At 43.5% G+C, this 26,076-nt stretch overlaps 1 protein-coding gene across 2 annotated transcripts; it reads right to left on the minus strand.

Annotated features, from left to right (window-relative positions):
• Positions 1-13: 13 nt before the first annotated feature.
• DHX37 (DEAH-box helicase 37) lies at positions 14-25,821 on the minus strand. Of its 2 annotated transcripts, XM_034791058.1 has the most exons (27): positions 25,616-25,821; positions 24,630-24,799; positions 23,570-23,682; positions 22,921-23,254; positions 21,841-21,989; positions 21,031-21,123; positions 20,305-20,401; positions 19,488-19,601; positions 17,118-17,219; positions 15,733-15,847; positions 15,286-15,381; positions 14,663-14,733; positions 13,710-13,854; positions 13,306-13,382; positions 12,334-12,566; positions 11,192-11,303; positions 10,057-10,163; positions 8,726-8,914; positions 7,564-7,688; positions 7,060-7,176; positions 6,605-6,777; positions 6,052-6,166; positions 5,078-5,215; positions 4,567-4,661; positions 4,398-4,471; positions 2,436-2,533; positions 14-1,273 (listed from the first exon to the last, which is right to left on the minus strand). In XM_034791058.1, the coding sequence occupies exons 1-27, from the start codon at positions 25,716-25,718 to the stop codon at positions 1,191-1,193; spliced, it is 3,438 nt and encodes a 1,145-aa protein (XP_034646949.1). In that variant the 5' UTR covers positions 25,719-25,821; the 3' UTR covers positions 14-1,190. The 2 variants fall into 2 exon arrangements, with proteins under 2 accessions (XP_034646949.1, XP_034646950.1); XM_034791059.1 differs by lacking the exon at positions 2,436-2,533.
• Between the last annotated feature and the right edge of the window lie 255 nt (positions 25,822-26,076).

A 26,076-nucleotide genomic window follows, 5' to 3' on the forward strand; every position in this document is an offset into this window, starting at 1 on the left:
TAGCCAGCAGATATAAAAGAAATAGACAACAGTTTTAATTCACAAAATCCCCTTCCAAAATATAAACAATTTTTACATTTTTTTACAATGTATAAACAGTTTCAAATAGCGATTTATGGCCCTATTTCAGTAACTTCAGGTCTCTAGTAAGGATAAACCCCCCTATTTTATACACAATAGCTCACCACATTTCTAGAAAGAGACACTGAACAGTCAGACCCCAAACAAAGCTGCATCAGCTTTTTCCACATTTAAATACATCTCCAGTTTAGTTTGGGATGCTGACTTGCCTATGCAAGGAAATCATGATACCTTTTTATGACACTTTAGTCAGGCTCACTTTTTATATTAAAGATTATTTCTGTAAAATAACCTAAGGCATCTCTCACATAGTCTATTCCCCCCTTGCCCTCTTACTTTTCAAAAGGAGTTTTCCACTGTACAAACTGACGATACAAATAATCATACAGCATTTGCCGACCAAATGAAATATGACCAGCACCAATTGGGTTTTTGGGTGTGTTGTCTAGCAGGACAGTAGTCTTGGAATTCTTTCCCCACTGGGGCTAGACACAGGCAGGCTGATTGCAGAGGGAAGTTGCAGGGGAAAAAAAAAAACAAAAACCAAAAACAGTTGGAGAAAGTGATGAGACAGGAAAGGAATTTAAAAAAGGAAAAGAAAAAGTGGCTTGAAGGTGGGAGGTTTATGGCTATCCTGGTTCTATGGTGAATTCAAATGACAAAAGGAATACTGGAACATGAAGGGGCTATATACTCATGTGTGTCTTGAACTTCAGGTGTGCATATGAGGCGTTCATTCTGGATGACCAGGAACCCTAAAGAGATTTTTTTTTTTTTTTTTTTTTAAGCTACAGCATACCACGGTCACATACAAACCCCTTTACTTGCTCAAGTCAAGTACTCTACATATCTGCTGTAGTCCAATTGACTAATATAGTCTAAAAAGAAGCTTTTAAGAAAAATCAATTAAATACAATGGATAAAATTACCCAAGAGATAATAAATATTACAAAACACCCTAGCAAAAACAGCTGGTAAGCTGTCCTCCATTAGTAAATCAGTCTCTCCAAATATGGACTTTCCTTTTGCTTCTGAGTCTTCCTAGAAAAATGGAGTTCTGGAGATGTTTGTGAGATAGGGATTATCTGTAGAAGGGAAATCTTGACAATTCACAATGTCACAGGTGGCCAGCGTTTGGCTACATCATCGTGCATAACTTCGGGGATCCACTGGCAATATGCAGACAGCAAGTCTGAAACAGAAAGATATGAATCATCAGTCCACAAGTCAAAAATAGCTAACAGCAGAAGAGGGTCTACTAGAAGACAGGGCTCTAACAACTGGGGCAGTTTGATCACGCTTTCAAGAGAGTCTGTAAAAGAATTAGACTCTGCTTACAGTCAGTGGGAAAAAATATATAGTAATGGAAGGCTGGATTCTTTCCATTTCTCTGTTGCACTGTGTCTTCCCAGGAAAGACTAAAGAAGAAACTCCTTTGCACACATTCATCCTAGAAGAAATCTCTGTGTTCAGGGCCACAAACTTGAGAGAGAACTTTTCTCCCTGAGAAAGGTACAGGTGAAGTGTTGGGGCATCTCTGCTTTTTTGTGACTAAGACAAATCATCATTAAATCCAAATTAAGGCCCTGATCCAACAGAGTACTTATACATGTGTGTAGTACCATTAACTTGGATGGGACTATTCCCAGGATTAAAGACAAGGGCTGGGGTTTAAGAGTGAACAGGAGTACATAGAGAGGTACAGGACTGGAAACCAGGAACTACTCAAAGCTCTCTCTGTGACCTTATACAGGCCACTAACCTTTGCCTCAGCTTCCCCACCTGTAAAAATGGGTGAAATACTTGTCTGACGGTTAACACTTTTAAAGTGTTTTAATGATCTAAAAGTATGAACAAGAATACAAGAGTTATTGTTCAAGTTAATACTGGGAATCCGATTAGGAAAGGATTTTTTACTCCTTGCAGCATCTGGTATAAAGGTCAGATTATTTGGTATGCTTAATATTGTGAAAAATAAATTTAATTGGCACAGGAGTCTTCCTATAACATGGCCATTTTGTGACAGAGCTGCTACAAATCCTATTTACAAATCCAGACAAATGTATTACAAAAAAAAACAAACAAAAAAAACAACAAAAAAACCCTTTTCAAATATTCATTTCCAGAGAATGACAGTTTATGAACTCCCATAACTCTTCCAGTCCTACTGGAAGACCAAAATCACAACACAAACTACCCTAATGAGAAAGACACTGAAAATGATTGCTGTTTTCTCTGGTAGGGTATTGTCTGTTCCTTCAGTTAAAGTTCGAAAGACCAGCTCTGCTTGAAATCAGGTAAGAACCCTATGCTGGAATGGTTAATCGCCACCACCCAGCAAACTAAACACTTACACTTGGGATTTTTTTTCCATACAGCCAGCAAAGCATCACGACTATCAGCACTTTCTGAAACAAGAGCCTTCAGCAAGATTTCTGTCCGGGGCTGAAGCCTGAGTGAATTCCAAAATGAAAGGGGATCAAATATAGATGTGATATATAGATACGTTAATTTACTTAACTATATTATGGCTGCATCTCTACTTTAGTGCTTGCAGTCTAGTGTTCTGCGTTTGTTTTATAACAATACTGATTAGAGGTTAGATGTAGACATAAAACATGTAACCCATGATTAAAGGGACAGTCCCAACTTGAAATCTACCACTGTTGTATGCAGGGTTGCTGTAGCCATGTTGGTCCTAGGATATTAGAGAGACAAGGTGGGTGAGGCAATATCTTTTATTGGACAAACTGTTGGTGAAAGGGACACAAACTTTCGAGCTACACAGAGCTCTTCTTTGGGTCCGGAACAGGTACTCAGAGTGTCACAGCTAAATACAAGATTGAACAGGGAGTTTAACTTAAGTAGTTAGCACATATTCAAGGTGAAGTAGGCTGTTAACACCCCTGTAGTCATAGGATAAAAAGGGGGTGAGTGGGTTCCAGATTGTTGGAATGAGTCATAAATCCACTGTTTTTATTAAGACTATGATTTTTAGTATCTAGCAAAGTTATGAATCTTTTGAAAATATGCAGGTTTCCTTTGAGAATGAGGTCTGATAGGGAAGATATAGAGTGATTGCTCTGTGAAAAGTGTTCGCCCACAGGTAATAGGGTGTTTCTGTCTTATCTTTTTCCTGTGTGAGCTCATTTGAGAGTGTTGTGATAGTAGTTATGGGGGGCATTTAGTGCACTGGAGGAGATACACCACATGTTGTGATAGGCATGTGTAGGTGGATGGATCTTGAAAGGTGTGTTATGTGTGAGGGTGTTGATCATTGATAGGGCTCTATCAATGAACTTCACGGTCCATTTTGGTCAATTTCACAGTCATAGGATTTTAAAAATAATAAATTTCATGATTTCAGCTATTTAAATCTGAAATTTCACGGTGTTGTAATTATAGGGGTCCTGATCCAAAAGGAGCTGTGGGTGGGGTTGCAAAGTTATTGCAGGGCGAGTTGCTTTTACTTCAGCGGTGCTGCCTTCAGAGCTGGGCAGCTGTAGAGCTGTGTTGCTGGCTCGGAGCCCAGCTCTGAAGGCAGAGCCGCCGCCAGCAGCAGCGCAGAAGTAAGGATGGCCTGGTATGGTATTGCCACCCTTACTTCTGCACTGCTGCTGGCAGAGCTGGGCCCTCAGTCAGCAGCCGCCGCTCTCTGGCTGCCCACCTCTGAAGGCAGCGCAGAAGTAAGGGTGGCAATACTGTGACTCCCCGCCCACACACACACAAAATAACCTTGCAACTTCCTTTTGGTTCAGGACCCCCAATTTGAGAAATGCTGGTTTCCCCCGTGAAATATGTATAGTATAGGGTAAAAGCACACAAAAGACCAGATTTCACGGTCCGTGACACGTTTTTCACGGAAATTAATTTGGTAGGGCCCTAATTACTGTACTGCTACAATGTCATGCCACAGAGGGCAAAACCTCTTTGGAACGTCTATTTTGTTAGACGTCTCAAAACGGTGTAGCTGGCTAAACTGTGAAGAAAATTAAATACAGACTCCCAGGGACTGATCCTGCAAATAGTTACACACAAGTAATTTTACTGGCACCAATAATCACACTGAAGCCAGAGTATCTACTCATATGTATAAGTCTTTACAGGATCCTTACAGTTCACCAGTTTCGCTTGATAAAGGCCACTGGCCTTAGGTTTGCTAAGACAATTTTCCTTCTCTCTCCGCTTAACAATTGAGGTAAATATCTTTGTACTCTTCCCAGTTTGGAAGTACCTCTCTTTTAAGAAGGCTCAAGGGACTAACACCACTGCTGGGTGGCATGACACCTGTTTAGTCGATTGTTTTAACAACTTACTTGGACCATGTCTTCAGCATTGTGAGCGGACTGGACAGCAAACAACGCTTATAAGAGCCCAGCTGTTTAACAATCTAAAATAAATATTAGCATTCGTTAGACACTTGCCATAAAGTAAGAGGATGCTCTAAAATGTAAGGGGAAACCATGCAAGTTGTAATACACTTACTTTTCCTTCCAGTAAAAATTTGGCAAAGTATTTGTAGCGATCGATACCCTCTGGGTAATCTACCTCCACTGCTGGAAGTTGCCAGCCTACTCGATCTGGAAAGACAGGTCATATTAGGTCTTCTATTTAATTCTCAACGTGGATTTTTCCATCAGTGTAAGATTGCAGAGCACAAAGAGACTTTGCAGGCATTTAGAGAAATGCACAGCTAGTAACAATGACATTAGAAGTCCTCCAGTATAGGACAGGATGTGACACACATCACAGCAATACCAGTGCCTAGAGGTTAGTATGCTAGCAGCTCTATGCTAACTCTGGAGAACCCAGTGGAGATACATAAGCCATCTCAAGGCATGTATAACATTCATGATTAGCAGGGTTCAGTCCTTTTGGACATAAAGAATTTTTATTCCATGGCCTTACAGCCAGTAGGGCAACACAGAGCAGTTTTTTGGGGAATGTAATATGCATCAGAGCTACATTCCAACATGCAATGCTTCAAGAAACTTACAGAAAACACTTGGTCTGTGGCATCTTATTCTGCCTGTTTCAGGGCAATAAAATGGAGGAGGATTTTCCAAAGGTTTTCCAAAGTGACAGTACGGAGGTAGCAGGACTGGGATCCATTCAGATTCAACGGCCGAAACACCTTCAGAATAGAAACACATACTACAAAATGAAGCATCTTTGCCTTCAGAACAATCTGTTCAGTACTGTTTACGCAGGGGTAATGTTCAGTGAAACTCGCACTCACTGGAGGTGAGCTCCTCAGACGGGTTGCCTCAGGGTCCATTTGAAAGTATCCCCATGGATTCCAGCACAGTTTTGTTTGACCTAGAGTCAAAGGAGAGCGGAGAGGGACTCTAAGCCCTCGTTTCAGAGCCCAAGCCTCATTCTTCTGCCCTGCACCATTTTGTTGGGTGGGAGGGGAGGCACAATCTGACTTGATCAAGCCCATTTCTCTTTGGCTGCTCTCTGGAAAGCAGCTGCCAGCCATGGGGCTCTCGTTCCTCTTTTGACCACCTGGCTCCTTTGAAAGTCTTTCTCCCTGCTTAGGACAGTCAATTGGGGGTGGGAGGAGAACCACCCAAGCGGTCGGAGAGAATGCAACGTACATCTGGATGTCGTTTTCCTAAGCCAATCCAACTCTGCACCTAGGAAGGGAAAGACCACAAGGAGCCAGAGGGGGGTGGTCTAGGATATTGTGAAACAAGGAGGAAATCAGCAGCAACTTCCATGGCTGCCTTGGGGAGGCCCAGAGCCACCAAGGGCTGGCCGCTCTGGAGGCTGTTTCCAGCTGGACAGGGCTCCTCGGTCCTGGAGATACGTCAATGAGAAGTTAGACGCTGCCATCTCCTGATTCCCACACTCCTGGCCAGCACCAAAGGGCAGGTGGGACTTGTGCTGTGAGCCAGTGAAACACTCTTCTGATTCCATAGTGAACTGCTGGACGGATCTGAAGAGGGAGGAGCTGAGCAATCTTACCTTTCATGTACATTTGAGTAGTTTCAACAATTTCTTGATACACCACGAACTCCGGGAGTTGTTTGAAGAGGACAGAATTCGGGTGGATAAAGACAGGGTCATCCAGCAGAGGAGTCTTAAAGAAAGCACAAAGGGCTTGACATGAACGGTAGCATGGAAGGAGACTGGGATGATTAGCAATCCAGTTCCTTGAGAGCACCTAGTTTCAATCCTTCACCAATGTTCTCTAAGCGATGGAGATTTTTGGTTCCACCCTGGTTTTCTGCATCACCTTCCTTCTAGGGACCTCACAGCGCTTCGCAAGTCGCCATTCATTCTGCTTCCCAAAATTTTGACGAGACACCATAGAAAGTAATCACCCCAGGCTAGGAGTGGGGTATCTGCAGCATGGAAGAGTTAACTTCCTATAGTGACACTGGAGCAGGGCTGGGAACAGAGCCCCAATCCTGCGTTTGGGCCACTGGACCATGCTCCACATAGAACTCTTATTTCTAGATCACAGAGTTACAGGAGAAGGGTGATGGTCAAACTGAGCCATGCCACTCATCTTTACCTTGTAGGCATTTTTCCATTTCTCATCCAGAAGTTCCTCCGCCTGGATCCTTCGGGCAATATGATCCCCTAGCCCCGCCAACACTATCTGTCTCAAATAGGTCACCTGGGTCTCTGTGGGAGGCTTCATTTTTGGATCAACGAAGAGGCCAGCATCGGGGCAGACTGAATTCACTGAGGAAGAGCAAGAGTGTTAAGATTCTCACAAAGTTAGAAAGAAAAGAGGATCCCAGTTAATTTACCACTACCGGAAGATAGGTAACCACTGGCTTCCTCTCTAAAGCCATGGATATTTGCCACGGAGACTTAGCCTCTAGTTAAATTGGGTTTACGAAAAATACCACTGTGATGAGTCACAGAGCATGGGCTACGCTGCTGGCATCATAAAAGGCTGCACTGTGCTTGAGCAGAGAAAGCCCAAGCCTGCAACTGAGTTATCTGCTGCTAAATTTTTACCTGCTGTCGTCAGCTGCCCCCGTAAGCGCCTGATTTCCACCATAGCTTTGTATCGCAGCCCATTTGCTTCACAGAATTTAGGAGTACACCCTGCATACTCACAGGCCCCCACAGCTCCTGGAAGAGAATCTTTATTCAGCAGGGAAAGAACAAAGAGCTTTAACAAAAAAGCCAATTGGCTTCCCAAAGGTGAAACTGATTAGGCGGCAGAACATTTTCCCCCAGCGGGATAGTGAATCCCATATTTGTATCTATTCAGGTTTTCTCATTGGCTGGAACCAGCCTGGAGGATGCACCGATGAACATAAGACAGAACACCATCCTCCAGTGGCAAGAGATGGACTCAGGACTCAACTTCTGTGAACAGCAAGTAGCCCTCCTTATACAGCATTTCCCTTTGCTATGGCACTATGAATCCTTTAGCTTTGTATATCCGATTACGTTGATTGAAATTAAACACCTCCCCGCAAGAAACAGTATGTTCAAGTCACTGGCAATAGATACCTAACATCACCATGAGGTCTCCTAATTTTTGAAAAGGCCCTTGTCCAGCCCAGATCCTTCGCATCTGTATAACTCTTGCTTTCTTCCCCTTGAGCTTCTCCGTCTCTTCTTCACTTACAGCTGGTCTAAACCAAAAGCACAATCAATACACTCTAAAGCTTTCTAGCAAGCACCATTGGCCATGTCAAAACAGCTCTGTATTTTCCCTTCCAGTATCACTAAACACCAGACAGACTGATATAAAATTGGTAGTAAAAAGCTTGTCTAAAACTGGAAGATAAAAAGAAAACCCAGGGAATCAGTCGGTTCATTATCTCAGGCTGATCCAAAAGAGATAAAACTGGGTGACTAGGAGAAGAAAGTGCTGCCCCAACACTCCAGTGGTTGTTCTACCACATGAGAGAATGGACCGTGAATTCCAAGCCTGGTACGCCATCCCCAGGAGTATTAAGAGGCTACAACAAAGGATATGGGACATTGCTGCTGGTGGAGCCGGTACTGCAGCCTATCAGAGAGGTGTATGTCTGAACAGGGTGTTGAGGAAGTCATGGGACTAGAGACTCAGACTCACCACCATGCCCCTGCCTACATATGGACCCAATTCCCCATCCAGCAAGTGAGACTGAACGGGAAAACACCTCCGAGTGAGAGGTTTTAAAAAGCTAAACAGTTAGTGCTGGGGATCAGACAGACAGCACGCTGGTCATGTTTAACAGAATATCCTGCCTCTACTCTGATCTCCCCTATAGCTTTCCAACTTCAGGCTACTGGCAGAATGACCACTGATGTCAGCTATACATGGGTTGCATTGTAGTCTGTTATCTGTAACTCTTCCGCAGTGCAATCACAAGACAAATGTTAGAAATGGGGAGAAAAGGGCTCTAGGTATCTACAAGGCTATAGTTTTAATTAATGCCACCAAGCACAGAATACGGAGGTCAGTCAATGATACTTCACTGCCACCTTCATGCTTAGCTCTACAGGCACTAGTTTCATGGGGTAACCATTAGAGATGCTGTATATAAGGGGATAAAACGAATATTTCCCTGTCCAGCTTGTCTCTCCAGCTTTGGCTGGTATTCCAGAAAGCAATACCTAGGCATACTTTAAATGGTATTTGGTGCTAAGGGAACCTATTTTTACTCCAGCTTAAGCCACTCACCTCTCAAACTCCTCAAAGAGCTCTCGAACGGTCATTGCCGACACTATGGTAATGGCATACGGCAGGCAGTCGTGCTGTTTACTTAAAGCAAGCATCTTAGCGTAGCGTGGGGCCACAGGAAAGGACGCCATGGTCACGCCCAAGGGACTAATTGGACAGCTCAGTTTTGCTATCTGCAGATCTTTCAGCCTGGAAGAGGCGGAAACCGAGTCATGTGATAACAGCATTTTCCCCCTTTCACACAAGCTTTTTCTATAGACTGAGTCGCCAGTTGTTTACTGCACACTTGCACTTTTCTCTCTCTGATTGCATATGTGACTTTAGTAGCGATGAAAGACTCCAAATTCAGCCTGAATGCCGCTCTTCCCAACACTGCTTCCGCCCTGCTCTGCCCTAGAGGGACCACCTCCAAATGTCATTCTCAGTCCTGGGACTCTCCGGGTGTGAGCAAGTGTGGGAATGGCAGCAGGAATTAGGCTGAAAAAACAATTCATTTCACAGAACAAGAATCACATGGTGACAGTTTCTGGTCCCTAGAAGCCTGGGCTGCATTTGAAACAGTCACTACGGGCTGATTTACCCAAATTCACAGCAAAGGGATGGCATTGGTTTTAATTCACCCCTTTTGTTATTTCATAGCAAGTCCGCGTGCGAACCCTCATTTCAGAATAAAAGTGTCCAATTTTGATGTAGCTGAAATCGATATTTTTACTGATTTAGGTGAATATCAAAACAGGGCACTTATTCCAGAGTAAGAGTGGCCACGCAGAAACTCGCGGCAAAACAACAAGAGGGGTGAATTAAAACCGACTTATTTTGCTGCAAGCGTGTGGGGTAGCCAAGGGGAGCTATTGGGTCCCCTGGTCTCACCTTTATATTTATCGGCACAAATATTACAAGGCCTGGAAAGGCCTCTGAACGTTATTAACCAAGATTTCAGTGGTGCATGAAATGCTCCCCATCTGTACAGTGCTTCAAGAGCTGTCTCGATTCAAGGTGCAGTAGAAATCCAAGGAAGGAGGAGCAAAACCCAAGCCATTAAAGTCTGAATCAGTCTCAGTTTGGCTGGTTTAAAACACCAGATTATTACAGACTAGGAAATGCAAAGGATTCTGGGAAGCAGCCCGGCTGACAAACCTGCTACAGCATTGATACCAAGGGGAGACTGTCAGAGAACTGGCACAGAAGGGAGACTGGCAAAGCTCCGTCTCACTATCACGTAAAAGACAATGTAGGAACAACACCCCACTTGTTGCTGCTTCCAGCCCCTGCTATAATCCTCAGTAAGTCATGGCTCTGAAAAAACTTGTGGGAGACCTCAGGCACCCTACCTTCCGGTCTTGGGTGGCTCCTGCAGGGCTCCAAGCGCTATCAGTAGCTCTTCAGCAGCTGCAAGTGCCTCTGTTGGAGGCGGGGTTGGAAAAGGGAAGTTGATCACCTAGGAACGCAGGAAGAAATGAATGTTTAACTGACACTGAACAGTAGAGTTCGGCTGTCGTTCATCTGAGACAAGTCCTCTTTGGTTCCAAAAGCCAACAGAAGCAATATATTTAGGAGAACTCCCCAGCACAAAGAGAGACAGACAGACACCTGGAAGGGAGTGGCTAGAGCACGCGATTAGGAGTCTGGAATCCAGGGTTTTAGTCTCGTCTGTGACTGAATCAAAGTATGGCCTTAGACAAGCCTCTTGAAGGCCTTTTCAGTGCTGAGTAAAGGACCGGCTCCAGGCACCAGCGAAGGAAGCAGGTGCTTGGGGCAGCCAATAGAAAGGGGCGGCACTTCCGGATCTTTGGCGGCAATTCGGCGGCGGGCCCTTCACTCCCTCTCCAGCAGCAGCTCAATCTTTTTTTTTTCCTTTGCCGCCTAGGGCGGCAAAAAAGCTGGAGCCAACCCAGAACTCCCAATTTAAGGCAACGAGAGTATGGGGGGGGCTCAGAGTAGGAGCCCTCTGAAAAATAAGCCCTTAGCCTGGGTGTTTCAGAGTACCGCTCTGTAAAATGGAGATATTGCCCCTCATAGGGAAGTTAAGAGGCTTAGTGGACACCTGTGAAGTTAACATACACAAACTATGGACATGTAGGCTTTATTGCTCCTTTTGTATGAACATAACCTCAGGTCTTTTAAGGAACAATAGATTTCATTATTTCTCGCTCCATTTTTTAAAATCCCAGGTCTGTGCTTTGCTGGCTGTTTTCATGAGACTGTTGATGAAAACGCACAGCGCACGCACAAGTGGAGATGAAGCTGTGAAGCCCATTGAGGTCTGATGCAATGCATTGCAAGATCAGAGCTGAACACAAACCAAGCCCTGGGACTACAACATAGTACCTCCCTCCCCCCATCTCTGATACAAGGCACAATGTATCCTCACACCAAACAGGCAGCGGTACAGCAATTTATGCTTATTTCTGGCTCCCAGAAGACACTGAAAGAGTGCTAGAACGTAAAGCCGGCTTTTCGGCTCACCTTTTCAATGTTTAACGCTTTCATCTGTAGAATCAAGTCTTCCACAGGTCGCCTTGTAATTTCCGGAGGAGAAAATTTCTCAAAGTCACTGAAAACTGCAGATGAATAGAGCCTAATGAAAGAGAAACGTTGGTTAGAGACAGATATGATATCTGAACCCAAAATATATACGTCACAGAGATGAAAACAAAAGCAAATAAAGTTTTTTTTGTTTTTAACATCGCTTTGGATGAAAAAAAAAAAAGTGAATTTTTAAAGGTTTAATCTTCAGATTTTAAAGCATCTTAACCACATTTACATATAAAATACCACACAAGAGAGATCAATTCATCTTCATGCATAAAGCATTAAGACAGCATCATTAAATGGGAACTTGACATAGACTGTGTTCACAGATGTTTCTAAAATGACAATGGTACAAATTAAGCCAGCACAAGTGCAGCTCAGTGTCTCTGTCCCTCATTGCCCTGCATTTTCATCCACTAGATGAGGTCTCACAGTCAATGTATTGTACTAAGTAGCTTGTGGAAACGATCACACTACATCTATTTCAGTTAAATAAAACATACCAGAACTGCTCACTATGCTGTGATAAAAGGTTAAGGCAAGCTAGTGAGCTAGCTGAGCGGCGAATGCTCTGCATGCCACACCAGTCATTCCGGTCTAGTTCCTCCCACTGAAGTCTCATTCCTTGATCCAGAGGCAGCTAGCAATGCTGCAGTTAGGAAATCATGACTTCTTCTCAAAACTCTAGCTGGCTCTAGAGTCCCATCCAGATCTCCTTTGTTGCAAAAACAGTGGTCAGACAAGGGATTTTCAGGAAGGCGTCCAGGAGTTAATATCCTGGAATCCTTTCCTTCTTTGATAACATTATCTAGGGGCTCTCTTTGGGCTGGGCAGTTCCATTTGGAACATTTTAACTGTTTCGTATTTGGGCTGTTTTACCAAATGGTGCTTCAATGCCTTGCGAGAGGTGCATTCTAAACAAGTGAAGGGCATGAAACGAGACCCAGAGGAGCTGTTCGATACACAGTGGCAAGTGTTGGTATTTTCCTTTCATTTGGCTGCCCAACAAACAGAGAATGGTTTTCAGACCCTGACCCCTCCTTTGCGAGAAGCCTACGGAGAGGGAACAGGCTAACCTGTAACAGTGCCCTGGCTCCGTGCGGCCAGCTCGTCCTGCCCGCTGGTTTGCAGATGCTTGAGACGTCCAGGTGACTCTGAAAGACGAAACCCCAGTAACTTTGTCATAGAAGCGTTTCTTGACTTTCCCGCAGTCAACCACGTATTTAATGCTGGGGATAGTGAGAGATGTCTCAGCCACGTTGGTTGCGACAACACACAGTCTTGTTCCAAGAGGAGGAGGTCGGAACACCTGTAGCAAACACAGTTTGGCAGATGAACCGCATTGCCCGTAAAACAAGTTAGTGAAGTCAACTCAGATAAGCTAGAACAGGGGTGGCCAACCTGAGCCTGAGAAGGAGCCAGAATTTACCAAGGTACATTGCCAAAGAGACACAGTAATATGTCAGCAGCTCCCCATCCGCTCCCCCCGGCTCCCAGAGCCTCCCACCCACTGGCAGCCCCAATCAGCACCTCCCCGCCCCTCCCGATCAGCTGTTTTGTGGCATGCAGGAGGCTCTGAGGGGAAGGGGGAGAAGCGAGGGCACGGCAGGCTCAGAGGAGGGGGGTGGGAAGGGTTGGAGTGGGGACAGGGCCTGGGGCAGAGCCAGGGGTTGAGCAGTGAGTACCCCCCGGCACATTGGAAAGTTGGTGCCTGTAGCTCCAGCCCTGGAGTCGGTGCCTATACAAGGAGCCGCATATTAACTTCTGAAGAACTGCATGTGGCTCCAGAGGCACAGGTTGGCCACCCCGAGCTAGAAAGACAGAAACGATCACAATGAGAGTGGCCTCACATCGTGTGTCCTGGTGTGTGAATTGAGCACACAGGTCAGCAGAGGCCTGTTTTCTCCCCTACCTGAATCTCTCGCTGGTCTGCCCACTGGAGGTTATTTCAAGATGCTAATTTTAGCACACAAACCAAGAGCTGTTACATACATTCTAAAGTCAGGTACTGAGAAGAGTCACTTATTCCCGTGCAAATAATCCTTTACCTTGGCTTGCTTTTCTGGTGCTAGTAAAGAGTAGAGTGGGAGCACGTAGAGTGGAAGGGAAGAATTGGACTTCTCACCTGTAGAGAAACAAAATGGCATTCTTAAAAACATGGCAAGCAAACACTAGGCATTTCATTCCCAACGGCGTTCTGACAAACTAAATTTTTATACACATTTCAACCTGAAAAAAGTCAGATTTTGTAAATCACTTCTTTTAAAATTGCCATCAGAAACCCTGCAATGAGAAACCCACGCTTTATAAATAATGGTTTACACTACACATCCTAAAGTGCTAACACACCAGTTTGGAACCAAAGCAAAGAGGACAGGTGCCAGTAACTGTTTCACATATTGGTAAGTGAGGTTTGTTTTACATATGTGATTTTCATTTCAAAGTATCAAACCTTCTTCTAGTCCATCATCCCCCAAATCTAGGTCAATGTCAGAGCCCACAGCATCCTCATCATCATCCATTTCAGCTTCTCTGTCCTCATCACCTTCGTCCACTGGCAAAACGGAGTAACTGTTCAGATCGATTTTGGGTAATGGCTAGAAGCGAGAAAAAGGGGAACCATTAAAAGCCTTTCTAGATTTAATATTAGCAGTTGTGCAAAAGGCCATTAAAAGCTTTTAGAAGCCGGTAATAAATGCAACTCTAGGGTCTCAATCCTGAACTTCCATTGATCTCAAGATGCATGGGGGATTGGGCCTTAAATGGTTTCATCCGTAACTGAGGGGAATCAGGAAAGACAAGCCAGTTAAATGTTTTTAAGGACGTGTTGTGTAGAAATGATGTTTTGTACATCAGGTTTCTCCCTTCCCCACAACCCTCCTTCAGGCAATTTTACCAATCAGCGTCTAAAATCAGAGAGCAAGATTTTAATAATTTAATGACAATAAAGTTCACATCACTTATACAGTCAGCAGCCAAACACCAGTTTTCCTCACAAAGGAATCCTGAACCCACGAAGTCCAGAGTTCCTTCCATTAAAGTGCTAATTTATTAGTGCTTAATAGTGGAAATCCATCTCCCCTCCTTGTAGTGCCCACGGGTGCATTAAGCCCTCTCCCTCAACCAGCCACTTGATGCAGCAGTTACAAATCTAGATCAAAGTGGGATGGAATTCTTTACTTCAGGGACAGCCACACAATTGCAAGTTGCTTATAAATCAGACCGAAGTATTTTAAAAAAAAAAAAATCTGCTTGAAAACATTCTGTTTTCCTGAGCTATACACAAACGAAAGCCAAAACTGAACTTTCTTTTCAGGTCAACAGGGGTAACCTAGATTCCTGCTCTTTTGCAACAATTATCCACTGACACGAGTGCCGGTTCCATTCACATTTAAAAGATATTACCATAGTTTTCTTCTGTTTGGATTTCTTAAATTTCCTGGTTTCTTCGACTGATTCTTCCTTCTCTTCATCTCCTATGAAGAAGCATGTGGGATTCTCAGAGTGCTGAAAGATGACTCTGCAGAGCAGAGCTTAACATTGCTCTAAAGAGATCATCATTCAAGATATCAAAGCAAAAAATAGCTAGTGACCAAGTGGTTGAGAGGGCCTCGGGCATTTTTGTTATGTTAGCGAATCACAGTACATCAGTGGCAGATTGCTCTGAAGTGGTGCATTTTGAGGAGGACTCTGAAGCAGAGGATTAGCTTTCTGCAACAGGAGAGGATGTGAAAGTGATCTTCCATTTTAGGAAACTGCACCATTCCTTGCAAGCTCCTGTAATCAATGCAAGGCTGAAACAGTGGCGAAATGCAACAGACCCCAGGGGATTTAAGGAGGGCAAATCACATACAACACAGAAAGATCTGTTTTCTCAAAGCTGAAGCTGAGTCATCAGGAGGTCTCTCAATAGGTCTTTTCCCAAGTTTATTTCTGGAACACTCGTTGCTTAAAACCTTAAAAGTAAACTCGCATCTCCATACGATGTAACAGTTAAAAGTTAGCAGCCCTTTAGTCCCTGGAGTTACCTTCAGTTTTATTTTTATGGAATGGAAAGGCTTTTCTTAGTCTTCTACAGAGCGAGTTTACTTCTGCTTGGCCTGTTAAGAACACCAAAATCCCTCCTGCAACAGAAGACAAATCGTTTCAAAAAGGAAATCACAGAACTAGTGCTCACTCTTCAGAGAGGACAACGTCAAATATATCCCAACTGTGGAACATAACGCGTGACCCACTTCACAATTCCTTACTAATACATGTGAGAAATCATGCAGAATACCACAGCATATTTAAGTATAGGCTTATTCTCCAACATCCCTTGCAAGGAATAAAGTACAGGAGACAGTGCTGCTGGTTTTTATAGGTTTTGTTGTTGTTTTTTTAATAAAATTTTTTTAGTCCACTTAGACCCTTCTGGCAAACATTTTAAGTGTAAAGAATTTGAGATGCTGAAGAGTTCTCTGCAGCAGTCTTACCTGCAGGTAACATTCGGTGGATTTTACAGACTTTTCTAAAGCATTCCCCATTGTAGTCATCTACTGGAGTCCTCTTATTAAAATGAACAGTCACAGGGAATTGCCTTGCATCTACCTAGAAAGGAATCCAACAGGAAACGAGCCTCATTTTACGATTACAGCAGAAGCGGGTTTTACGTACTGTGGTTCAGGGGGAATCAGAAAGCTCATTAAAAGCCTTGACAATGTGTCCTTTCACACAGTTAAACAGATATTTCACCACACTCCATAGAACTGGCTTATGCATTTGTTTTAAATAGCCCAGGTTCTTGTAAACCATTCTATTTCTTCTCTGTATTTAAGCTCATTTTTACTGTTTTGACCCTCTGAAAATGAGTGCAGCAAATCATCTTAAAAAAATAAAGAGAATGAGAATACATGGGAGATAACCCAGTCCAGCATTGCTTTGGTAAGTGTTCTAGCTGAAGCCCCAGTGTCTAGTATATTGTTAATTTGAGACCCTGAAGACCGGAAGCTCACTACAACCAATTTGTTTGGCTTTTGCCCTAGGGTATAACAGTATTTTTCATACTACAAAGACCTTTCCAATGATACTTTACGTTCAATCAACCAGAATTACCACTTTGAATGGAGACCTCTCTTTCCAGTATAACTTTCTAAACAATCAAGAGCTTAAGATTCCTTATATCTAGCTTGCTACCCACAGAAAACTAGCTGTAACATTTAGTGCAACCAACAGAAAAATCGCAAACCTCTTGTACTCCTACTAAATACAAACGGCACTAAATTAACATTAAAGAGACTTCAGACTTCAAAGCAAGAATGAAGGTGCTAATCTGGCCTCACGGTGCCTTTCACCTTCGGTGCATTGGCAATATCAGCACAGCTCTGAATACTATGTTAACTGCTTCAGCAGAGCCAACATTTTGTAGGTTACCAAAAATAGCAGGCATTTCTCCAGCCCTTACCACACAAATTGATGACAATTCAGTAGCATCAGAGACTCAAGAGAGCTACTTAGAATCCAAAAGGCTTTTTAAAAATTATTGTCAAAGTTTGAGGGATTCCACTCTATGAAAAGTAGAGCTCCACTTGGATCATTTTCTAAACTGGAACCGTCGTTGTTTTGAGACCACTTTCTTCAGTGGGAGCTGGAATTCTTAGCAAGAGAAGCCGTAAAATACATAGTTCAAAAGAAATTACAAGCAGGACAATTGTCTGCAGCGCCATTGCTGAAATGACTAAATGCTGGCTGAGAGGACTGTAAATAACAGGCAGCAAAAGGAAAAATGCCTCTGTAAGGATCCAGATTTATAAAGGAAACCTGAGTCAGACCCCATTCATATTACAGCCCTGGCAGCAGACCTCACTAGGATCAACGTTACCTGTATAGCTGGAGGAACAGCAGGAAAGAGTTTCTGGTTATCAGTGAAGTCTTCAACACGAAGGGTGGCAGACATAATGATTAGCTTCATAGGCTGCCCTTTCTGTGGAAATGCAAATATGCAGTGTTATGCTGCAGTCTGGCCACTTGTAATCAGTTATGTAGCACGAGACACATGCATGTGCGCTGCTGTAACAGATACCAAATATAAGCCGCTGCCCCAAAGCCCTCACAGTTTGAAGGCAGAAAGTACAATATAAGGCCATAGGACAGTACAAAGAGAGGGCCAAATACTATGGTCCTTAGGACAGACAAAAATCCTATTGGCAATCCTGACTCTGCCACAGACTCACCAAGAGGCCAGCCTTCAGCAAGGCACTGAACCTCCCGCTGCATGTCTGCACAGGTACAATGAAAACAAACACCTAGGAATTGTCATGCTAAATTAGCCAAGAGGTCCACTTACTCCAGCATCCCTGTCTCCAACAGTGGCCAGTACCAGATATTTCAAGGTACATAAGAACATAAGAATGGCCATACTGGGTCAGATCAAAGGTCCATCTAGCCTACTATCCCATCTTCTGACAGTGGCCAAAGCCAGCTGCCCCAGTGGGAATGAACAGAACAGGTAATCATCAAGTGATCCGTCCCATTGCCCATTCCCAGGTTCTGGCAAACAGAAGCTAGGGACACCATCCCTGCCCATCCTGGCTAATAGCCATTGATGGACTTATCCTCCATGAACTTATCTAGTTCTTTTTTGAACCTTGTAATAGTCTTGGCCTTCACAACATCCTCTGGCAAGGAGTTCCACAGGTTGACTGTGCAGTGTGTGAAAAAACTATTTCCTTTCGTTTTTTTTAAACCTGCTGCCTATTAATTTCATTTGGTGACGCCTAGTTCTTGTGTTATGAGAAGAAGTAAATAACACTTCCTTATTTACTTTCTCCACACGAGTTATGATTTTATAGACCTCTGTCATATCCTCCCTTAGTTGTCTCTTTTCCAAGATGAAAAGTCCCAGTCTTATTAATCTCTCCTCACATGGCAGCCGTTCCATACCCCTAATCATTTTTGTTTTCCTTTTCTGAATCTTTTCCACTATATCTTTTTTGAGATGGGGTGACCACATCTGCACACAGTATTCAAGATGTGGGCGTACCATGGATTTAGATAGAGGCAATATGATATTTTCTGTCTTATTATCTATCCCTTTCCTAATGATTCCCAACATTCTGTTCGCTTTTTTGACTGCCGCTGCACATTGAGTAGATTCTGTCAGAGAACTATCCACAATGACTCCAAGGTCTCTTTCTTGAGCGGTAACAGCTAATTTAGATCCCATCATTTTATATGTATAGTTGGGATTGTTTTCCAATGTGCATTACTTTGCATTTATCAGCATTGAATTTCATCTGACATTTTGTTGCCCAGTCACCCAGTTTTGTGAGATCCTTTTGTAGCCCTTCGCAGTCTGCTTGGAACTTAACTATCTTGAGTAATTTTGTATCTGCAAATTTTGCCACCTCACTGTTTACCCCTTTTTCCAGATCATTTATGAATAGGTTGAATAGGACCGGTCCCAGTACAGACCCCTAGGGGACACCACTATTTACCTCTATTCATTCTGAAAATTGACTATTTATGCCTACCCTTTGTTTCCTATCTTTTAACCAGTAACCAATCCATGAGAGGACCTTCCCTCTTATCCCATGACAGCTTACTTTGCTTAAGAGCCTTTGGTGAGGGACCTTGTCAAAGGCTTTCTGAAAATCTAAATACACTATATCCACTGGATTCCCCTTGTCCGCATGCTTGTTGACTGCCTCAAAGAATATTAGTATATTAGTGAGGCATGATTTCCCTTTACAAAAACCTTGGTCTAAGGTAGGTGTAAGATTCCCCTGGGGGAAGTCTTTTCCTAATCGTTCTCTTATACCTCGAAGGAGGAGGGTTTGACATCCAAATGTAATGGTGAATGTCCTCACTTTCTGAATAAATGTCTAATTTTAAATCCCCCTCAGTTCTTGGACTTGATGTCTTGTGACAGTGAGTTATGCAGGTTAAATGGGTACTGTGTAATAATTTGTTTCCTTTTTATCAATGTTTAAGTGTTTTACCCGTCAGTTTCATGGATCATCCCCCCCAGTTCTTGTGATATAAGAAAAGACAAAAGGGGCTCTTATCTACCTTTTCTTTGCTATTCTTTATTTAATTTAGCTTCCTCATATACCTTTTTATTCATCTCGTCTCCAAGCAGGAGTCCTAATTTTTCCATTCTCTCCTTTCCATGCATTTAATCATTTCTGTTACCCATTTTTGGCCCATATCTGCTCCCACTAAGAAGTGCAACCACCTCTGCTTTTCTTACCTTTCCACGAAGGGGCACGATGCGAGATAGGAGGCCAATCAGGATATCTGTGTACACACTTCTTTCATGGGCTTCATCAATAATGATCACTTTGTACTTCAAAAGCAAGAAGTCCTAGAAATAAAGAGGGAAGCTGAGTCATCTCATCACATCAAGTCAAACCTCAAATCGGGTCTCTCTATGTTAAGGTTGGGTTTGTCATCACGTCGAATCTATCTAGGTTTATATGACCCTCCCATTACTGTCCTATCTGAGCACATCACAATCTTTTGTGTACTGAAATGGATGGTCTTAAAATTGGTTGTGCCTCATGGGGGTAGAGGAAGGGCTGGTGGTCCAAATTAGGGATCATTTGTCCTCCTAACACCTCTGTGAGGTAGGAAAGTGTTATTATCCCCATTTTACAGATGGGAAATGAAAGCACAGTCTTAGTCTAGCCATAGTTCACCATCTAAGTGACTTGCCCAAGGTTACATAGGAAACCAGAGGCAGAACAGGGGCTTGAACCCAGGTTTCCCAAGATTTAGGCTGGTGTCCTAATCCCTGGACCATTCTCAGTCTGGAGAATGTGATGAAGAAATCCCAACACCTATTCCTATGAAGGTCAATACAGCAGCTGAAACAAGAATTGTACCTCCAACAAGCATAAAAAGAATAATCATTGACACCTAGTCACCAAAAATACAACTTAACTGCTGAAAGGGGTTTTGTTTTAGGAAGGAACGCTTGCACTCATGGCAAGTCCTAGCAGGAATGCGTGGAATTTCTCTAGAGACATTAAATGCCTTCTGTTTTTTCATTGCAGAAGATAATTTACCTTCTGAATTTCTTTCAATAGCACACCATCCGTCATGAACTTAATTTTGGTTTCAGCTGTAACGTTTCCTTCATAACGTATTTGATATGAAACTACCCTGTAGAGAAAATACATCAGTATTACACAAACAAAGCCACACACTTTAAAAAAAAAAAAAAAAAAAGCATTATAGACCAAATGTAAAAAGCTGGGAAAGGAAGGAAAGTCAGAGTTCAGGTTAGGACGCTGTCTTCAGCCCAATTCAGCTAGGACTCGGTACCACAGCATGAGGTGCATGGAAGATCACAGATTGCCTGAGTCTCCACTTCCCAGACTCCAGCACATGCAGAATTCTACTGTCCTATACAGGAACCTTTCCCTCGGGATACAGAATAGCTTTATTTTCAACTAGCCCATTGTTATGGCACACCTGCTCTCCCCTACACACAGCACAGCCACGTCTCATTCCCCACCTCCTCAACAATCCACTGACTTTCCAATGGGAACTATGAGGGCTTGTTAATACCAAGACCACCATCGGTTTTTCTAGGGAGCAGCAGAGCTGAGTTCATTGAAAACTTCCTACGGTTCCTCTCAGGAAAGGCCAGCAGAACAGGCTGCAGTTAATCCGACCCCAAGATAACATCCCTCCAACCTCTCCCACGCAGCAGAAGATTTATACTAAGGGGAGGCCGAGTTCTGTTGTTTTTGACTTTCCTGGTTAGCCCCTGATCTTTTGGCCCTTACCTGTGTGAAAGATTCATTTCCTTAGCAACCCGATGAGACATAGATACTGCGGCTACACGCCGAGGCTCTGTGATTCCAATGATGCCATCAGAACTAGGACAGAGGAGAAAAGCTTTTTACAGACAAACCTAGGAAAGAGGACAAGAGGAATTCCTCCGGGTGGGTTTTGGGCTTGTAATACCACACATGCAGGTTCTCCTTTATTGTTGGGAGGACCAGGTAATCCCTACCAAACTGGCTCCTTTGGGGAAGAAGCCTGGGCTGGAGAGGGAATATTGCAGAAGCGGAATGTTTATTGCAACGGAATGAGACTGAACTGCGGAAGGCAGGCAGCATCTAAACTGCGCTGCCTAAACCTATAAAAGGGACGGTAGCACCGGACAAGCTGCAGATGGTTTTTCACTACATAGAATGGTGTTTATTTCAATTTTGCAAGGAACATGGGGAGTGTCTTGGAGAGATGAACCCACCAGCTTTCCCCCTTAGCTAACCTACCTTCACGGTTAGTGACAAGTACTACAGCCCTACTGGGAAAAATAAAAGTGATGTTTAAAACAAGGTAGCAGTTTAAAAAGCTCTAAAATAAATAATCTTGATGGATTTTTGTGCAAACTAAGGACTGCCCACAGATTTTTCCTCCTTCAAGTTCATTTCACCTCCATCTGAGGTAGGCACTATTGCTGCTCATAGAGGTAACAGCACTAACACAGCAGTCTTAAGCAGAGACAAAATTCCAAAACCAGAAAGGGGATGGAACTAAAAAAAAAAAATATTCTCATCACTTTTCAGTATAAAAGAACAGAATCCTACCTGGCATAGCCTGCTTCATACAGAAACTGAGGCACTTGAGTGGTTTTACCACTCCCAGTTTCTCCGCATATGATGACAACAGGATTCTCGTTAATAGCTTCCATGATAACTTGTTCTTCAGCGAGGATAGGAAGCTTTAGTCTCGCTTCCTATTGAAAACAAATAGAAACTTTATTTTCAGTTTGTGTGTCTTGATCCCTCTTTCTGCTTGGCTTCTGAATGGGTCAAGTTCAGTAAAAAAAAAAAAAAAAAAAGCTGTATGAAAAGTCTAAAAGATTCAACGCATCATGGATTTTCCATTCCAAAAGTCATGAATGATACTTACACATACAGTCCAATACATGTAGGAGCAGAAGCAGCTATAGACCCCTCATATCTAGGATATTTTGGTAACACACTGCCCTCCTCATGGCTTGAAAAGTTATAAAATGTAGGGTAAAACACTGCCAGGCCAACCAAGAACTAGGATCAGCAAAATATTTCTTCCTGACTTCTCAAAAGGTAGTTGGTTACTTAAGCATGAAACTAAACCAGTGCTCTGATTTATTAAATTCCATATAATCATCTAAGATTCACTTGAGTTGAACAACATTTCAAATGGAAACTCATTCCATAACTCACTACCATATCTGCTCAGTGATAAGTGGACTCTTTCAAATTTCTGCAGAATTAAATCTATCTGAAACTACATTTAGCATAATGGAGAATAAAACCCAGTTTAACAATTAAGATTTTCAGTTCATTACACCAAAGAGTTTAAGATATCAGATCATTAATAAGTTACATTTTTAGAATTAGTGACAAATACATATGTTTTGAAACAAAACTGAAAGTCGTTTGCTTCTTTATTCACTTGACAAGCTCAAAGCCCAAAGTTGAGCAATAGCTGGTATCAGTAACACTTAAAGCAATGCTGGGAATGCACTCTGCTCTGTTTGCAGTGCTATCACTGTTACTGACTGATGCAGGTGAATCCCACAAGTCTCCACTTAAGTATTTGCCAAGAATTAGTCTGATGGAGAGTGTCACTCTGATTCCTTGAAGAACATTTATTGTGATGAATCACTACCAAAGACTGACCTGTATCTCGGGTGACCTGTCCACTGGGATGAAAACTGCAGGCTTGGAAGATGGCTTATGAAAAGCTTTTTGAAGAGCTGGCGTGCTAGGAAGAGCCTGATCGCTATTCAATGGCTTCTTAATGCATTCTTCCACCTTTCCAAAGTTAAAGTTGTCAGTGGCTGTCTTTTCAATTGCTTCTTTATGCTCTTCTTCTTCATCCTCATCAGAACTATCAAAGGATTCAGTCTTCTTTTCAGCCTCCAGTTCCATATCTAGTCTGCGCCTTTTTTTATTTGCACCACTGATGCTACTAATCTTCTCCGGACACGTGGTGCCTGCTTCTTGTACTGTCCTAAAACAGAATATTTATACATTATGGGCATTTCCCCCCAATATAGCTAGCGTTTTCACACTTCAGATCCTCGCCCCCCAAAAAGGAAACCATCTCAAAGAACATGAGGCTGTAATAAGTCTCATTTTCTTTCTACCTCACCATAACTACCAAATTATTTTGACTTTAAATAATTTACAAATCTATCAAGTAATATTTATAGTAAATTAGGTGAAGAAGCCATTTAAAGCAAAAAAGGGAATCTATGTGCAACACAGAGACTGAGAAAGCAAGAATATGCCTGATTCGCAGCAGCAGCAATAGATGGAAGTTTACCGTTTGGTCTGGTACATGCGTTCTCCAATACCCAACTTGGAAGTGGTGTACAGAAGTTTCATTTCAGCCTCAGAAGCCTGGACCTCATTTAACTTACTTAGCAATTCAGCTCGCTACAGAAAAAATATATATAATCACTGTTAGAACTGCTGTACCACCAAAAAAGATTCACTTCAAGTTCTATCTTACTCAGCTACCAAAATCAACTGGAGTTTAGCTTGAGTAAGGACTAGGGGACAGAGCCATACTCTATTTGCATGCTGGGGAAAACCATAAGTTAGAGAGAGACACTATGGAGGTGTTGCTAGTGACCCCATGAGTAAGGCTGGTCAAGGATCATCATCCTACTTATTTCTCTATATTTTAATTGATGGAATTTTGTCTCATTTTGGTACAATAGGGGTATTGGAGCCTTTCATTTTGCTACTCATCTTGAAAAAGGTAACATATGCCCAATGCTTTTTATTTATAAATTACATTTTTCACCTTCAAAATACTTCGCAAATATTAGCCAATCCTCATAATACTTCTTCTAAGAATCATCCCTATTTAACTGATGCTCAAAGTGGTTAAGTGACTTGCCCAAAGCAGGACTAGATCCCAGAAGTCCAAGGCTCCCAGACCTGCACTCCTGCCCTCTCACTGCATTCTGATGTCAGTGGTAGGACTCTACTCAAACTTTGTCCATAGCCGCACACCGTACCAACAGTCCCTGGGTAGCTGTATACTTTTATCAAAAAAAGCAGCAGTTAAATAGTGAACGCTGTTCCAATTTAAACTGGCAGCAGGCTTCAGTGTCAACCTCCCACTGAAATGCATGCGGCAGTCTACACAGTTCTTGACACTGCACTGGGTCACAATAAGGTGTCTAGACACACCTCTGCTCCCCCAAGCTGGTGATAGGCAGATGCTATAAAATGATTCTAAGGATAAAATCCTTGCTTATATTCCCAGGGAAGCCACTCTGGAATCCTATTGACAACAGCCCTGTTTAAACAGTTTTCTTTAGCACTGCCTCAACCACAGCTAGGCAGAGCCTTATGACCGAGATGCAACCTACCTGATTTTTCTTCTCTTTCTGCTCTAAAACTTTCTGCAAGATTTTCCTCTGTCTTTTGCTCAGGGGCTTCTTCTCTCGTTGCGTGTCACAAGCTACTTTTTTAGTCTTTGTCTTTTTAGCTGGCAGGACCAGGGCATTACTTTCATCCACTCCTTTCAGCTTTGCCTCATCTGAAAGTGTCGGTTTTGGTCAGTCACAGGCCCTAGATGGCTTATTTTTAACAGGCTTATTGCAAAGCTCGCTGCTTTTAAATAGAATGGCAATAGCAACAATTATATTATTGACAAAGCCAATAGGATGGCTGTGTAGGGAAACAATGCTCCTCTCCTTACGGTTGCTTTCATGATCCAATCCGTCTTTTCTTGTTTTTGAGTAATACCACTGTGAAAAAGGCTAAGTTTTCATAATCAGAACATTGTCCCAAATAATCCTCCCTTGGGAAGTGAGCACTACCCCTATTTTCATAATGAAGAAAGGAGTACACACAAGCTAAGTGACTTGTCCAAGCCCACACACCAAGTTAGCAGCACTCAAAAGCTCCACCACGTGGGTCTAAAACCGGCCTTGACTTTGGTCTGAACTTATTGTCACCTCTTGTTGCTGCTAAAAGGTAAGTAACCCTGGATTTATTGATAGGCTTGTATCGGAGATTAGGGCAGGTACAGCACAAGCAAATGCAGTGCAAGTTTCCCCATACTGTCAATGACAATGTACCTCAAAACCATGACAGCCGATGGTGAGGGACAATTCAACCTCCCCCCCACCAAGAGACATTAGGGCTCAGCAGGAGTGACTTAGTGTGCAAAGGGGTCACCCATTCAGGAAGAAGAGTGAGCGTACAAGGGGGTGTGAGCGTGCAAGGGGCACCCACTCAGGAAGGGGTGAGTGTGCAAAGGAGTTACCTATTCGGGAGGGGCTGAGTGTGCAGTGGGGGCGCCCATTCCGACTCCTCTCCCCCCGGAGCGGTCATACGGCGCCGGACTCACCTCCCAGCTCCAGCTGCACAGGCTCTGGGGCGGGCGGCTGCAGCCCCCCGGAGCTCCCCGGCAGCCGCGCCTTCCAGTTGTGCCTCTTGCGAGCTTTGCCCATGGCGGGGGCGGGCGGGCAGCGCCAGGAGTAGGGACCCTGCCCGAGACGGAGAAGGGGCCGCCGGTCGGGCTGGCACCCACGTGCGGCACCAGAAACAAACACTTCCGGGGTCGCAGCCCCAGATCGCGCGAGAACTGCAGGGTCAGGTGGTCGGGGGCGGGGCGAGAGAAAGGTGGAAGGAATGATGCGGGGGGCGGGGCGTAGATGGAGTGACACAGAGCAGGAGAGGGAAGGCGATCAGTGGAGGGAGAGAGGAGGGGAGTGAGCGAAGGAGCAGAGGAAAGGCTGCAATGCAGAGCCTGGCTTTCTTCTCTTTTGTGTGTGTAGAGCAGACCAGTTGCACCTTTCTATTGCCCAT

This window comes from Trachemys scripta, chromosome 15 (genome assembly GCF_013100865.1).
Source record: "Trachemys scripta elegans isolate TJP31775 chromosome 15, CAS_Tse_1.0, whole genome shotgun sequence".
Classification (NCBI taxonomy): domain Eukaryota; kingdom Metazoa; phylum Chordata; order Testudines; family Emydidae; genus Trachemys; species Trachemys scripta.

Excerpts from the sequence above, each read along its gene's own strand:
- DHX37 (XM_034791058.1), bottom strand. The coding sequence starts at position 25,718 with ATGGGCAAAGCTCGCAAGAGGCACAACTGGAAGGCGCGGCTGCCGGGG. Across the intron at positions 15,382-15,732 it reads CCACCGAATGTTACCTGCAG|GAGGGATTTTGGTGTTCTTA; the intron begins GTAAGACTGCTG and ends CTTCTGTTGCAG. Across the intron at positions 14,734-15,285 it reads CCATAAAAATAAAACTGAAG|GAGATGAAGAGAAGGAAGAA; the intron begins GTAACTCCAGGG and ends GCTTCTTCATAG.